This window comes from Chlorocebus sabaeus, chromosome 5, assembly GCF_047675955.1.
Source record: "Chlorocebus sabaeus isolate Y175 chromosome 5, mChlSab1.0.hap1, whole genome shotgun sequence".
Lineage (NCBI taxonomy): Eukaryota > Metazoa > Chordata > Mammalia > Primates > Cercopithecidae > Chlorocebus > Chlorocebus sabaeus.
In genome coordinates, this window is record NC_132908.1 from 77,863,585 (window position 1) to 77,880,374 (window position 16,790).

Sequence of the window (16,790 nt, forward strand, 5' to 3'; positions counted from 1 at the left end):
CTGGCCCTTTCAGGGCCCATCCACCCATTGACACATCCACCCATTACTTCATTCAGTAAAAATCCAGCGAACAGCCATCGTGCATTGGAGCTGTGAATTGTCAGGGTAAGTACTTTGAAGTCGGGCTGCCTGGCTGTGCTCCTAATTTGACTCGCTCCTCACTGTGAGATTGAGGGCAAGCCAGTTATCTTCCCTGTGCTCTCTGACCTTGAGAATGGTTGTAGGAACACACATCTCATAGGACTGTGTAAGGCCAGGGTGAACTGGTGCAGGTAAACTGCTCAGTTGCTTTTCTGAATATGCAAAGATTGACAAGAAGGGAGAGCACAGTCATGTTTTGACTCATATAATTTTTTTTTTTTTTTTTTTGAGACAGATTCTTGCTCTGTTGCCCAGGCTGGAGTGCAGTGGTGGGATCTCAGCTGACTGCAACCTTTACCTGCTGGGTTCGAGCGATTCGCCTGCCTCAGCCTCCGAGTGGCTGGGATTACAGGTGCACACCACCATACCAGGCTAATTTTTGTATTTTTAGTAGAGACGGGGGTTTTACCATATTTGCCAGGCTGGTCTCGAACTCCTCACCTCAAGTGATCTGCCCGCCTCGGCCTCCCAAAGTGCTGGGATTACAGACTTGAGCCACCGCACCTGGCATGTTTTCACTCATATGGTTTTATTGTAACCCTTCCAACAAGCCCTGTAACATAAATACTGCCATCCCCATTTTGCCAAGTGAAGTGAAGTTCAGAGAGGTCACGTGACAATAGCCGGAGAGTTGCTGAATCTCAGAGCCAAGGTCCATACCCAGGTCTTCTGACCTCTAAGGCCTGAGCACTTTCTTGCACCCTGGCGGTGTCGTTTTTTTCCCTGAGACCTTAGTGTATGCCAGATATTCCCATGTAATCCTCCCAAGAACGCAGCCTTCACAAGCTAGGAATAAAGAACTCTGACATGGATACACATGTTTAGACCACACAGTGGGATAAACTGGCAAGTTATTGGCGGTCTTACTGGAAAAGTGGGTCAAAGGGAAATGCCCTCTAAGAGAATGGGAGGAAAAGGTAAAGGCATTGACTGGTAACTGTCTGAGACAAAGTACTTTCCTTAGACCCTTTACAGTAGTCTTGAGGTGCTAATATCATTATGCCTCACTTTATAGTTGAAAAAAGAGAGGCTTGGCCGGGCGCGGTGGCTCAAGCCCGTAATCCCAGCACTTTGGGAGGCCGAGACGGGCGGATCACGAGGTCAGGAGATCGAGACCATCCTGGCTAACACAGTGAAACCCTGTCTCTACTAAAAAATACAAAAAATAGCCGGGCGAAGTGGCGGGCGCCTGTAGTCCCTGCGACTCGGGAGACTGAGGCAGGAGAATGGCGCAAACCCGGGAGGCGGAGATTGCAGTGAGCTGAGATCCGGCCACTGCACTCCACTCCAGCCTGGGCGACAGCGCGAGACTCTGTCTCAAAAAAAATAAATAAATAAAAAGAAAAAAGAAAAAAGAGAGGCTCAAAGAGGGTAGAATGGCCCAGGCACACAGAAAATGGACGAGCTGGCCAGGCGCGGTGGCTCACGCCTGTAACCCCAGCACTTTGGGAGGCCAAGTGGGGCAGATCACTTGAGGTCAGGGGTTTCAGACCAGCCTGGCCAATATGGTGAAACCCCATCTCTACTAAAAATACAAAAATTAGCCTGAGGTGATGGTGGGCACCTGTAACCCCAGCTACTCGGGAGCCTAAGGCAGAAGAATCAATTGAACTTGGAAGGCAGAGGCTGCAGTGAGCCAAGATCATGCCACTGCACTCCAGCCTGGGTGACAGAGTGAGACTCCATCTCAAAAAAATAAATAGAAGAAAAAAGGATGAGCTGTAATTTCTTTTTTCCTTTTTTTTTTTTTTTTTTTGAGATGGAGTCTCACTCTGTCACCCAGGCTGGAATACAGTGGCACCATCTCGGCTCACTGCAACCTCCACCTCCTAGGTTCAAGTGATTCTCCTGCCTCAGCCTCCCGAGTAGCTGGAATTACAGGTGCTCATCACCGTGCCCAGCTAATTTTTGTATTGTATTTTTAGTAGAAACGAGGTTTCACCATGTTGACCAGGCTAGTCTTGAACTCCTGACCTCAGGTGATCTGCCCACCTTGGCCTCCCAAAGTGCTGGGATTACAGGCATGAGCCACCATGCCCAGCCAATGAGCTGTAATTTGAATTTAGTTTCAACTCAGGCATGTAGCATCTTTCCTCAGGGTCAGGTCTTTGCAACTCCTGCTGCACACATGTAGGCACTTATTATTATTATTATTATTTTATTTTTTTTATTTTTGAGACAGAGTCTTGCTCTGTCGCCCAGGCTGGAGTGCAGTGGCGTGATCTTGGCTCACTGCAAGCTCTGCCTCCTGGGTTCATGCCATTCTCCTGCCTCAGCCTCCCGAGTAGCTGGGACTACAGGCGCCGGCCACCACGCCCGGCTAATTTTTTATATTTTTAGTAGAGACGGGGTTTTACAGTGTTAGCCAGGATGGTCTCGATCTCGTGACCTCGTGATCCACCCGCCTCAACCTCCCTATTTTTTATTTTTGAGATAACAGCTTGCTTTGTTGCCCAGGCTGGAGTTCAGTGCTGCTATCACAGTTCACTGCAGCCTCAACCTCCCAGATTCAAGTGATCCTTCCACCTCAGACTCCCAAGTAGTTGGGACTACAGGCGTGCACCACCATGCCCAGCTAATTTTTTTTTTTTTTTTTTTTTTTTTTTTTTTTTTTTTGGTAGAGACAGAGCCTCATTATGTTGCCTAGGCTGGTCTTAAATTCCTGGGCTCAAGTGATCCTCCCACCTTGGCCTCTGAAAGTGCTAGGATTACAGGTGTGAGTCACTATGCCCAGCCAATATAAAAAAACTGATGGCTGAGAGCCACTTTCAGAGACTGTGCGTCAGTGGGTCTGGAGTAAGGCCCAGCACCGGTACAGTTCGTGCCTCCAACCAGGTGATTCCAATGTGTGCCAGGGCAGAAGCACAGCCAGAACACACAGCTGTCCGGAATGAATGGCCCAAGGTGCTGGCATGTGGTCTCAGCCCAGACCAGACATCATTATTCTCAGCTGGGTTGCATAAAGGCCAATGCCACTGCCTTTTCTTACTCTACCCACAGAGCAAATGACTGGTTCTTTCTTTAAGCAAAATACGTTAAGATGAGTTCATTAACTTCAATCAGTGCACATAGCAAGCTGAATATGAATTTCAGGCAATGGCAACACGCCAAGATACACGAATAATAGGGAAGCTCAGATCAAATTCAGGCGTCGTTTTGCCCTCTTGATAGACCAGGAAGTTGAAATGAAGTTTCTTTTTTACTATTCTGTTTACTTATTTATTTTTTGAGACAGAGTCTCACTGTGTGGCCCGGCTGGAGTGCAGTGGTGCCATCTCAGCCTACTGCAATGTCTGCCTCATGGGTTCAAGAGATTCTCCTGCCTCAGCCTCCTGAATATCTGGGATTGCAGGCGTCCACCACCATGCCAGGATAATTTTTGTATTTTTAGTAGAGACAGGATTTCGCCATGTTGGCCAGGCTGGTCTCGAACTCCTGACCTCAAGTGATCCACCCACCATAGCCTCCCAAAGTGCTGGGATTACAGGCATGAGCCACCGCTCCTGGCCCATCTTTTTTACTATTCTTTATAGTTTCTGAGAAAAGTCTTGGTTTCCGTTCATTATTTTTTAAATGGGTACATGAAACATTTTATGTCTCCTTCTTCCAAAAAGAAAATAATGAATTAAGTCTCTCCTTATGATTATTAGAGGGGAGCATCAGGGTCTTTACTAAAAACAAAACAAAACATAAAACCTTACCCGTCTCTGCTGAAGGGGTTCCCTGCTGTACACCAGACATTCGCATGATCACAGAGCTCACCTCACGGCTCTCCTAATGCCCAGCATCTCTGATGGCCCCGACTGCCTCTCTTCTTGTTCTGATCATAAACATCTCCAGCTCTTGGATTACGTCGGGCAACATAACAGGAGGCACGGAATTCTCTCTGCTTTTTAGAACCTAGCCCAAAGCAAGATTTTTTTTTGGTTAAGCCAAAAGTGAAACTGGAGAGGGAAAGCTGAGGGTGCAATAAGAGGATTAAAGATTAGCTATGACACATGGCTTGGAAATTAACCTTTAACCAAACATCTTATAAATAACGCCAGCGCAGCTTCTCCTGTGAATGTAAAGAGATCCTGGGCTCTCGGAGAGGGAGAAGTCACAGCCAGCCAAAAAGGAAAAAGCAAAGGCAGAAACGGCATCAGGAGAGACAGAGATGTGAAGAAGGGAAGGAGCAGGAGAGCAGGAAGGAAACGCAGGAGGAGGAAGCAGCAGCTCCTTTGAACACAGAGGAGCATCTGTTTGCTGTTAAAATCAGTCTCCCTCGGCGCCCTGAACGATGGATATAATATTTGGCAGGAATAGAAAAGAACAGCTGGAGCCCGTGAGGGCCAAAGTGACAGGTGAGCATTCTGATAAACACTGGGCTCTTTCTTCTGTTTATTTTATTTTGTTTATTTTTTTTTGAGGCGGAGTCTCGCTCTGTCGCCCAGGGTGGAGTCCAGTGGGGTGGTCTCGGCCCACTGCAACCTCTGCCTCCCGGGTTCAAACCATCCTCCCACCTCAGCCTCCCGAGTAGCTGAGATCACAAGTGCCCACCACCAAGCCCGGCTAATCTGTGTATTTTTAGTAGCGACGGGGTTTCAGCATGTTGGCTTCTAGCCTCAAGTGATCCGCTCCCTCCGCCTCCGAAAGTGCTATGATTACAGGGGTGAGCCACTGCACCTGGCTTCTTCCTTCTGTTTAGATGGACACTTTTTTTCCTGATTATATAAGTAATACTAATTGTAAATTACTTTTGGAAAGTCCAGAGAACAGTACAGAGAGGGGACACATTTTCTGTGAAAATGGTGTGCTTTTACACATTACAACTCCGTTTCCAAAGGGAGGAGAGTCAGTCTCTCTGTTCCCAGGAAAAAAGCGTTGGAATGCCCCAGTGGGTACGCATACAATGGGATTAATCAGCAAACTGCTGCCAGTCTCAGATGTATGATGTATTTGTGCAAATGTATGCATTCTAAATTAGTTTCAAAATGCTTAGGGGGCGTGCGTGAGCTCCCACACGTGCACATCCACCACGCACACTTGCAGGGGATTGCACTCTGATGTGATTTTCTGTCAGAACTCACAGGTGTCAGCACCTGTAGCGCCTATAGGAGTAGGACTTTCTATCCTTTAGAGGCCCTGTGGCTCACTTCATCTTTTATATCTCTTGCTTTTTCCTCCTCTTTTGGGTTGCCACTTTCCTCGAACCATCTTGTTTGGTCTCTAAAGGGCAGTTCCTGGTTCTGGACTCCCGGGTCCCCAGAGTGGTACTCGCTCAGTTTTAAGAACAGCTGAGTCAGCTCAGGCCCACAGACATTTTCATCTGCTAGATGGACTTCAGTTGTTCATAAGGAGAGGACAACTGTGAGTGATTTTTGTCAGAACATCAGATTGAAGCTTTTTAACTGAGCAATTGCCTTGGGAGTCTTTTGAAAGAAAAAAAAATAGCTTTTATGTATATTTTTTCCTGGTTACAAAGGTAAGGCACAATCTATAGCTATCAATCTGTATATACATATATAGCTGTATGTATATGATATATAAATTAATTAGGAGTGCAATTGAAAACATGGAAGGAAATAAAATCAGCTGTATTTCCAAATCTCTTAAACACTATTAATATTTGGGTATATTTCCTTTAACTTTTTAAAACATAGGTAGATGAATCGATAGATAACTTTACTATATTTGTAAATAGTTTTTGAAAAAGCAAATGTATACTGTTAAATTTATTTTTCTCAATCTGACTCTTCATCTGTGCATTTTTTATTTTTTAAAAGGACACCCAAGGCCAGGCGCAGTGGCTCATGCCTGTAGTCCCAGTACTTTGGGAGGCCAAGGAGGGTGGATCACTTGAAACCGGGAGTTTGAGACCAGCCTGGCTAATATGGCGAAACCCCTCTCTACTAAAAATACACAAATTAGCCAGGCATGCTGGCATGCACCTGTAGTCTCAGCTACTCAGGAGGCTGAGGCAGGAGAATTGCTTGAACCCCAGAGGCAGAGGTTGCAGTGAGCTGAGATAGTGCCACAGCACTAGGGTCTTGGCAACAGAGTGAGACCCTGTCTCAAAATAAATAAATAAATAACGGGCACCCCAGCTGGTGAAACCCTGTCTCTACTATTTGGTTGACGCAAAAATAATCACGGTTTTTGCCATTACTTTCAATGTATTTTATTTGAAATTTTGTTTTAAATAAAAGCACAAAAATTAACCAGGCATGGTGGTGCATATCTATAAACCCAGCTCCTCAGGAGACTGGGCATGAGAATCGCTTGAACCCAGGAGGCGGAGGTTGCAGTGAGCCAAGATCACGCCACTGCACTCCAGCCTGGGTGAGAGAGTGAGACTCTGTCTCAAAAAAAAAAAAAAAAAAAAAAATGCACCTATGATACCTACCTTTTCCTGCCCTGGAATGTTATGAATATTTTGTACCCTTTACACCTCATGTTTAATGACTGCATGAATCGTTGGAAATGTTAGAAAACACGAATTCTAGAACATGAGAGGCTGAATGAAACCCAAAGATCAGCAGCGGTTCTCAAAGGTGTGTCCCCGGACCTGCAGCGTAAGCACCACCTGGGCACTGGGTAGAAATAAACATCCTTGGGCCCCACCCAGACCCATGGCATCAGACACTCTGGGGGTGGAGCTCAGCAAGCTGTGTGTTCACAAGCCCTCTGGTGATTCCAAGGGTGAGAACCATTCCTCTACATCAAGCCTCCCTACTGACAGGGGAAACTGAGTGACTTGCCAAGGCCAGGCAGCCTGCAGAGAACGGACCTCCTCACCCTCCATCCAGGCCTGGGTTGAGCCTAATCAGTTGGTAACATCCATGGGCAGGCAGCTAGCTAAAACCTGTGCCTGGGTTGACGCATCCATGCCGGGAACACATGCAAAGGTTCTGGCTTTGTAACTGGCTGTGCCAGCACACGTGTGTTCTGAGACCTCTTTGGCAACTTAAGCATTTCCTGCCTCAGTGTTCTTTTCTGTCTGATGAATGTAGCCTGGCACCTCCCACACAGGGTTGCTGCAATGATTAAGTGGTTTAATCCGCCTAGAACACAGTGGCTGGTGTGTGAATGTGTATAAATTTTCCTGTCCTATCTAGGGTTTTAGTTATATTCTCAGATGCCTCTCTCCCTGCTCTGTCTCAGGCCTGCCCCCTCTCCTGTGCCCTGGGTGCCTGTGTCTGGCGCCAGGATTGTGTAGGTGCCCAAGGCAAGAGACTTGACTGTCTTTTTTTTTTTTTTTTTTTTTTTGAGACGGAGTTTCACTCTTGTCACCCAGGCTGGAGTGCAGTGGTGCAATCTCGGCTCACTGCAATCTCCACCTCTTGGGTTCAAGTGATTCTTCTGCCTCAGCCTCCCAAGTAGTTGGGATTACAGGTGCCCGCCACCACGCCCAGCTAATTTTTGTATTTTTAGTAGAGACGGGGTTTCGTCATGTTGGCCAGGCTAGTCTCAAACTCCTGACCTCAAGTGATACACCCGCCTTGGCCTCTCCTCATGCTGGGATTACAGGCGTGAGCCACTGCGCTGGCCTTGGCTGTCATTTTTCAGTGTTCCACTCCACATCTCCCCATATTTAATCAAATAGAGGCCCATCAGTTCTGTGTCTTCCATTTATCTTTGTTCATCCATTTCTCTCCATCCCTGTGGAATCCCTGGGTCCTCTCTCTGGTCTTCCTGCCTCTCTCAGGGAATTTCCCAGTCCACACCACGGACAGAGAGAACCTTTGAAGTTCCAAGATCCTATTCCATTTATATCAGGGGTCCCCAACCCTCGAGCCGTGGACCAGTATCAGTCTGTAGCCTGTTAGGAACCGGGCCGCACAGCATTACCGCCTGAGTTCTGCCTCCTCTCATATCGGTGGCATTAGATGCTCATAGGAGTGCAAACCCTACTGTGAGCGTGAACCCCGTTGTGAACACGCATGTGAGGGATCTAGGTGGTGTGCTCCTTATGAGAATTGACCCCCCCAACCCCACTGTCCATGGAAAAATTACCTTCCAAAAAACCAGTCCCTGGTGCCAAAAAGTTTGGGGACCGCTGATCTATATGGAATCCAGAACAGGAAAATCCATAGGAAAATAGATGGGTGCCTGCCAGGGGCTGGGGGTAAGGGGAGAAGAGGTACGGCTAATGCATAAGGGGGATGTCTTTTTGGAGTGGAATGTTCTGGAATTAGGTGATGGTTGCACAACATTGTGAAGTCACTAGAACCCCCTGAGCTGTACACTTTAAAATGATGAGTTTTATCTCAATTTTTTTTTTAATTGCAGAAAAAATCTGGTCCTGTCCTTCCCTAATATAACCATCAAATATGCCCCATTCTTCTGAGGATTAGATCAGGACCCTTAGTGTGATCCTGTTGACCTTCGTCCCCTGGCCCCTGTTATTTCTGCAGTTTCATTGCTCACAATTTTCTTGCTTGAAAATGATGGTCCAGTCTTACTAAACAGCTTGCCCATCTCCTGGTCTTGATCATTCATTCATTCATTCATTCATTCATTCATTCATTTGTTTATTTATGAGATGGAGGCTTGCTCTGTCACCCAGGCTGGAGTGCAGTGGCGTGATCTCAGCTCACTGCAACCTTCCACTTCCGCGTTTAAGCGATTCTCCTGCCTCAGCCTCCAGAGTGGTTGGGATTACAGGCACCTGTCATCACACCTGGCTAATTTTTGTATTTTTGGTGTAGGCGGGGTTCCTGACCTCAGCCTCACCTCCCAAAGTACTGGGATTACAGGCATGCCTCAGAGTGTCCGGCCTCCTGGTTTTGATCTTCTTGTTCTGGGTTCCTCCAGAGGCAAGAATTCAAGGCTAAGTGGTTTATTTGGCACGTGATCCCAAGAAACATCAGGAGGAACTCAGGGAAAAAGAGAGAAGGAAACCAATAAATGGGGCATTGTTGAGCCATTGGCTGCTGAGGCCATTGGAGCTAAATCCCCTGGGCGTGGTGTAAAACACGCCTCTTGTGTTCCCAACTGAGGGCAAGGCAACCATGGGATTTGTCCCCAAATTCTGCATCCATCACTGGGTGAGAGCAGCTTCCAGGGGCATTACCTCTCCGAGGTGCTTCCCACTGTTCCTGCCTATAGGCAAAGCCTGCCCCACCCGCAGTCAGAACCAAGTACTCGGGCGGGGAGCTGCAGGCATTTGCAGAAAGCTGCCTGCGGGAAGAGATGAACTCTGAGAAGACTTGGGTGGAGGCACCAACAGCTTTAGCTGCAGCACCCCGTCTCTAGAGCAGGGCTGTACCCTAGAAAGAGAACCCATGCCACACCCGCACTTTAAAATTTTCTAGTAGAAACATTGGAAAAAGTCAAAAGAAACAGGTGAAATTATTTCAATGGTATATTTTATTTAACACAACAAATCCAAGATATTATCAGTTCAACATGAAATCAATATTTTAAAAATTGCTGGCCAGGCGCGGTGGCTCACGCCTGTAATCCCAGCACTTTGGGAGGTCGAGGCAGGCGGATCACGAGGTCAGGAGATCGAGACCATCCTGGCTAACATGGTGAAACCCCGTCTCTACTAAAAATACAAAAAATTAGCTGGGTGCGGTGGCGGGCGCCTGTAGTCCCAGCTACTTGGGAGGCTGAGGCAGGAGAATGGTGTGAACCCAGGAGGCGGAGCTTGCAATGAGTGGAGATCACACCACTGCACTCCAGCCTGGGCGACAGAGCGAGACTCCGTCTCAAAAATTAAAAAAAGAAAAATAAAAATTGCTAATGAGATGGTTCACTTTTGTTCGTACTAAGTCTTTGAAATCTGGTGTATATTTCATTCTTATAGCACATGTCATTTCAGACCAACCATATTTCAAGTGCTGATAGATACCATATTGGACAGAACAGCTCTAGAATGTTCTTTCCTTTTGCCTTTGTGAGGCGAATACCTACTCTCCCTCAAGACTTAGCCAGGTTGCCTCCTTCAGGAAGCCGACCTCACCCTCCTGCTCTTAGCCCACCCCAGGGTGGCATTCTGTTTCACAGAGAACCTTTTGCTATGTCTGTAGCATTGCCCTTATCTTTTTTTTTTTTTTTTTTTAATTTTTTGAGACGAGGTCTTGCTGTGTTGTCCAGGCTGGAGTGGAGTGGTGTGATCACTGCAGCCTCGAGCTCCCAGGCTCAAGTGATCCTCCCACCTCAACCTCCCAAGCAGCTGGGACTACAGGGGTATGCCACCACAATGAGCTATGTTTTTTTTTGTTTTTTATTTTTCGGTTTTTTTTTTTGGTGTGGGGAGGGGGGCGTTTTTTGGTTTTTTTTGAGATAGAGTTTCACTCTTGTTGCCCAGGTTGGAGTGCAATGGCACAATCTCGCTGCAACCTCTGCCTCCCGGGTTCAAGTGATTCTCCTGCTTCAGCCTCCTGAGTAGCTGGGATTACAGGTACCCACCATGACCAGTAGCTAATTTTTTGTATTTTTAGTACAGGTGGGATTTCATCATGTTGGCTAGGCTGGTCTTGAACTCCTGACCTCAGGTGATCCACCCACCTAGGCCTCACAAAGTGCTGAGATTACAGGCGTGAGCCACCGTATCCAACTCTGAGCTACATTTTTTATTTTTTGTAGAGACAGTGTCTCACTTTGTTGGCCAGGCTAGTCTTGAGCTCCTGGCTTCAAGTGATACTCCTATCTCAGCCTCCCAAGGTGCAGGGATTACAGGTGTGAGCCAACGCACAACCAGCATTGCCTTGACCACAGTGGATCTTGGGTGTCTGTTTATTCATCTGTCTCCTTAATGGTCAGTGGGCAATTTGAGGACAGGGACAGTGTCTCCGTCTGCCGGACATATTATACATTTTCTGGAAACGATCGTAGAGTAAACGAACAGATGCAAGGAGTGGTACTGGGACTACAAGTCTCCAATTCCTTTCCTTGAACATTTCTTCCAGCATTTTGGTTTGCAGGTGGAAACAGGAAACTAAACATTCTCTCTTTTCACAGGCAAGATTCCAGCATGGCTGCAGGGAACCCTGCTCCGCAACGGGCCTGGGATGCACACGGTGGGGGAGTCCAGATACAACCATTGGTTCGACGGCCTTGCCCTCCTCCACAGCTTCACCATCAGAGACGGTGAGAACACCCAGGAGTGTGCTGCCACTGCTGCAGCAAAGGACCCCAAATGCACTGCCTTAAAACAGCACACATTGATTCTTTTAGGGATTGGAGGTCAGAAGTCTAAATCGGGGCTCGCTGAACTGAAATCAAGGTGTTTCACCGGTCCACATTCAGTCCTGGAGGCTCTAGGAAAAAAATCCATGTTCTTCCCTTTTCTATCTTCTAGAAGCTGCATTCCTTGGCTTGTGGCTCCATCTCTTTTTTTTTTTTTTTCCTGGGATGGTGTTTCGCTCTTGCTGCCCAAGCTGGAGTGCAATGGTACAATCTCGACTCACTGCAACCTCCATTTCCTGGGTTCAAGTGATTCTCCTGCCTCAGCCTCCTGAATAGCTGGGATTACAGGCATGTGCCACCACACCCAGCTAATTTTCGTATTTTTAGTAGAGATGGGATTTCGCCATGTTGGCCAGGCTGGTGTCGAACTGCTGACATCCGATGATCCACTCACCTCAGCCTCCCAAAGTGCTGGGATTACAGGCGTGAGCCACTGCACCCAGCCTCCATCTCTATCTTTCAAGTAGCAGCAGAGCATCTTGTCTTGCAATTTCTCTCACTCCTTCCATCCTCACATCTCCTCCTCTGACTGACTTTCCTTCCTTCCTCTTACAAGGACCCTTGTGATTACACTGAATCCACTCAGATAATCCCGGGATAATCTCCCACCTCAAAATCCTTAATCACATCTACAGAGTCCATTTTGCTATGTCAAGTCACATATTCAACATGTTCTAGGGATTTGGATGTGGAGATCTTTGTGAGGGCTACATTATTCAGCCAACCACAAGCATAGACTTTCCTAAAAAGAAGGCCAAGGTTCTTTTTCAAATAGTTAATCTTGCAAAATAATATACATCCTCAATCAGGTAGGCAAGAGCAGGTGGAAGAGTACAGGAATCAGACATGCCTAAAGTTGAAACAGGAAATAGAGCTCGTGGCCCGGCGCGGTGGCTCATGCTTATAATTCCAGTACTTTGGGAGGCTGAGGCAGGCAGATCACTCAAGGTCAGGAGTTTGAGACCAACCTGGCCAACACAGCGAAATCCCATCTCTACTAAAAATACAAAAATTAGCTGATCATAGTGGCACACATCTGTAATCCCAGCTACTAGGGAGGCTGAGGCATGAGATTGCTTGAACCCAGGAAGCAGAGGTTGCAGTGAGCTGAAATTGTGCCCCTGCACTCCAGCCTGGGAGACAGAGTCAGACTTTGTCTCAAAAAAAAAAAAAAAAAAAAAGAAGAGTACAGAGCTGGAAAGACAAAGCTTCATGTATTGCCCATTAAGCAAGAGAGAGTCAGACCACTTATACAACAAGCCGAGGGGTCTCCCTGAGTGGAAAGGGAAATGGCTAAATATAGGGCATCACATAAGGCAAATTCTGAGTTCAGGTGTCTGGCTCATGGGTGGAATGTAAATTCTTTGCTGTTGACCACTGAGCCAGTTTATGCCATAAAATCATGAACTGAGTTCTTACAGAGGTCCAGGATGGATTTAGAGGGCTCTGGGTCACACAGTGGACAGATTTGTGTCCAAATGCTCCAGACTTTGCAAAAGTTTTCTTTAATTTCTGTGTTCTAATGTGGGCAAACTGTGATCATGTTAAGTCTCTCAACCTCAGTTTCTTCGTCAGTAAAATGAGCTTGTTCATCCTTCCCTGGAGAACTGTTGGGATCACTGGAAGTACTGGACATTCTAGCAAGGGCCTGACACCTGGTAGATGCTTAATAGATTAAACACCACCATTGAACAGGCACAGTGGTGGCTCATGCCTGTAATACCAACACCTTGAGAGGCGGAGGCAGGAGTGTCACTTGAGCCCAGGAGTTCCAGACCAATCTGCGCAACCTAGTGAGACCCCATTTCTATTTTATTTTATTTTTTATTTTTATTTTTATTTATGTTTTTGAGACAAGAGTTTTGTTCTTGTTGCCCAGGCTGGTGTGCAATGGTGCAATCTCCACTCACCACAGCCTCCACCTCCTAGATTCAAGCAATTCTCCTGCCTAAGCCTCCCAAGTAGCTGGGATTACAGGGATGCGCCACCACACCCAGCTAATTTTGTATTTTTAGTAGACAGGGTTTCTCCATGTTGGTCAGGCTGTTCTCGAACTTCCAAACTCAGGTGATCCGCCCACCTTGGCCTCCCAAAGTGCTGGGGTTACAGGCATGAGCCACTGCCCCCATCTGATCCCATTTCTATTTTAATTTATAAAAAAAGAATAATCAATTAAACATAAAAATAAAACCCACCATCACCGTCTCCGGGTTTGAATCCCAGCTCCACCATCGTAGCTAACATGCATCTAAACTGTATAACTTTGGCCAACGTACTGACCCTGTCTGTGTCTCAGTCTCCTCCTCTGTAAAATGGACATATCAGTAGCATACCTTATAGAGTTGCTATGAGATCTAAATGAATGTGTAAAGAGCTCTGTATTATGTCTCGCACACAGTACCTGCTCAATAAGCATTTGCTCTTAATTTCATGTTACTGGCCAGGCACGATGGCTCATACCTGTACTCCCAGCACTTTGGGAGGCTGAGGCGGGTGGATCACCTGAGGTCAGGAGTTCGAGACCAGCCTGGCCAACATAGTGAAACCCCATCTCTACTAAAAATATAAAAAATTAGCTGAGTGTTGGTGGTGAGTGCCTGTAATCCCAGCTACTCGGGAGGCTGAGACAGCAGAATCACTTGAACCCAGGAGGCAGAGGTTGCAGTGAGCTGAGATCGTGCCATTGCACTCCAGCCTGAGCAACTAGAGTGAGGCTTCCTCTCAAAAAAAAAAAAAAAAAAAAAATTATATAACTATTAATTTCTTTTGAGCTAGTCAGCAATTATTTTTTGAATGTGTATTCTATGCCAGTGAGTTGCTCTAACATTTACACATGAATAGAGACACCATGGATGAAAGGCGCAAGCTCCGAGTTTGCAATACCTTGCAGATTTTACTGTGACTCAGCTACAGAATGGGTGGGTCCATATTTTGCTGACAGCACTAAACCTTAAGGATTCCTTTCTTTTCGAAACAGAAGTTCCCAATGATTCTTGGAAATAAATACTGTTCTGGGTGAGGAACACAGAAGGTAAATGCACCAGTGGTGGCCGGGCGCCGTGGCTCATGCCTGGAATCCCAGCACTTTGGGAGGCCGAGGTGGGCAGATCACCTGAAGTCAGGAGTTCAAGACCAGCCTGGCCTACGTGGTGAAACCTTATCGCTACTAAAAATCTAAAAATTAGCCAGATGTGGTGGCAGGCACCTGTAATCCCAGCTGCTCGGGAGGCTGAGACAGGATAATTGTTTGAACTTGGGAGGCAGAGGCTGCAATGAGCTGAGTTCACACTACTGCACTCCAGACCAGGTGACACAATGAGACTCCGTCTCAAAAAAAAAAGCACCAGTGGCTTTCCTTCCATGAGGCATTGCTTCTCCAGGCTGCCAGCTCCTCCATGGTCTCTTTCTTTCTTTCTTTCTTTTTTTTTTTTTTTTTTTAGAGACAGAGTCTTGCTCTGTCGCCCAGGCTGGAGTGTAGTGGCGCAATCTTGGCTCACTACAACCTCCACCTCCCAGGTTCACACCATTCTCCTGCCTCAGCCTCCTGAGTAGCTGGGACTATAGGCACCCACCACCACACCCAGCTAATTTTTTTGTATTTTTAGTAGAAATGGGTTTTCACCGTGTTAGCCAGGATGGTCTCGATCTCCTGACCTTGTGATCCGCCAGCCTTGGCCTCCCAAAGTGCTGGGATTACAGGCGTGAGCCACCGCACCAGGCCCCGGCTAGGATTTTTTGTATTTTTACTAGAGACGAAGTTTCATCATGTTGGCCAGGCTGGTCTCGAACTCCTAACCTCAGGTGATTCACCAGCCTGGGCCTCCCAAAGTGCTGGGATTACAGGCGTGAGTCACCACTGCACCAGGCCGAGTCAGTTTTATTAATAATCTGGAATTAGCTGGGAAAATAGGAAACCCAGGAATTATGCCCAATGATTTGCTTTCCCTCCATCTTTCTCTTAGACCTAGGCCGGCGTCTGAGGGTTCATGCCCCGTTCTGCTTGGCAGGCATCATTTTGCCAATCTCTGGCATAGGGTGGGAAGGCCCAGAGTCTGGGTAGCCTGCCTGAATTGTTGTATCTTCATCGTCTAGCATGGGGCCTGGCCCAGAGGGGCACTTAGAAACTGTATATGGAGCTGAGATGGTACAGCGAGGCAGTCGTTGTTTCTGTAGACAGAGGCAATACTTTCCCAATAAAACTCTTCAATATTTACTACAAAGAGGGTTTGCTGGGCCCTGCCCCAAGTGTTTCATGCCCATCCACGACTCAGCCCTCCCTGTCACTCCTGAGGAGGGTAGCCTGGGGACTACCACAATTTTACAGATGAGGAACTAAGTCCCAGAGAGGCCAAGTCACTTACCCAGAAGCACACAGCTAAGAGTTGGTAAAGGTCAGATATAAACGCAATACTCTCTAACTTCAGAATCCCAAGTCCTAAGCATTGTGCAGTTCAGCCCTGTTCCCCCTTCCCACCAGCTCCTGCCTCCCCATCTCTCCAGCCCAATCCTCTCAGTGCTGCCAGCTTGCCAATGCTGGTGTGGCACAGCCTGGTCTCATCTGTCCTCTCCTCTAGGACTGTCCGTGGCACCCCATTGTCTAACAGTGGGAAGACACACCAGAAATGTTCAGTTCCATTCTAGCGGGTTCAGAAGAGAACACATGGGGAAGTTGGGGTCCCCGATATGCTGAAAACACAAAGCCAATAACTCTCAGAAGTTGGTTTGTGTGCCTCCTTTCTCAATGAAACTTTTTTTTTTTTTTTTTTTTTTTTGAGATGGAGTCTCACTCTGTTGCCTAGGCTGGAGTACAGTGGCACGATCTCAGCTCACTGCAGCCTCTGCCTCCCAGGTTCAAGCGATTCTCATGCCTCAGCCTCCCGAGTAGCTGGGATTACAGGCATGAGCCACCACACCTGGCTAATTTTTGTGTTTTTAGTAGAGATAGGGTCTTGCCATGTTGGCCCGGTTGGTCTCAAACTCCTGACCTCAGGTGATCCACTCGCCTGGGCCTTCCGAAGTGCTGGGATGACAAGTGTGAACCCCCGTGCCCGACCGTTCAGTAAAGTTTGAATCCTGAAAGCTGCACAGGGCTTCTGTCATAGTCCTAAAAGATAGAGACAGTGTTGGTGTTTGTAACACTCTTCCCAGGTGACCCCGAGCCCTCTGAGGTTTGACAATCCCTCCACAATGGGCCTCCAGCCTGGCTGCCCAGGCCTAACCAAGACCATGTTATTAATACTCATAATCAGAAGAACCATGGGCTAGTGAACAGCCTTCGGTAATTTTTTTAAAGCACCCAGGTGATTCCAGCGTAGATGCGGGTTAGGTGCTTAAGACCAAACATCTAACTTAGAGAAAAGACTCTGGAGCAAGAAACAAAAAGACAGAAAATCGCTTGTGGCCTTCAGCAGAGGCCACCAGAAGATAATGCTCTAAAAAAAAACAAAGAGGGGACCCGAGGTTGTGGTTCA

General features: G+C 47.2%; 1 protein-coding gene across 1 annotated transcript in view; it reads left to right on the forward strand.

Moving 5' to 3' along the window:
* The first annotated feature begins 3,976 nt into the window (after nt 1–3,976).
* Nucleotides 3,977–16,790, forward strand: part of BCO1 (beta-carotene oxygenase 1) — a 50,600-nt gene continuing 37,786 nt past the window's right edge. The window contains exons 1-2 of the mRNA XM_007994180.3: nt 3,977–4,484; nt 11,092–11,220. Of these exons, the coding sequence (XP_007992371.3) occupies nt 4,421–4,484; nt 11,092–11,220 (193 nt within the window). The 5' untranslated portion in view covers nt 3,977–4,420. The remainder of the gene's footprint in view (nt 4,485–11,091; nt 11,221–16,790) is intronic.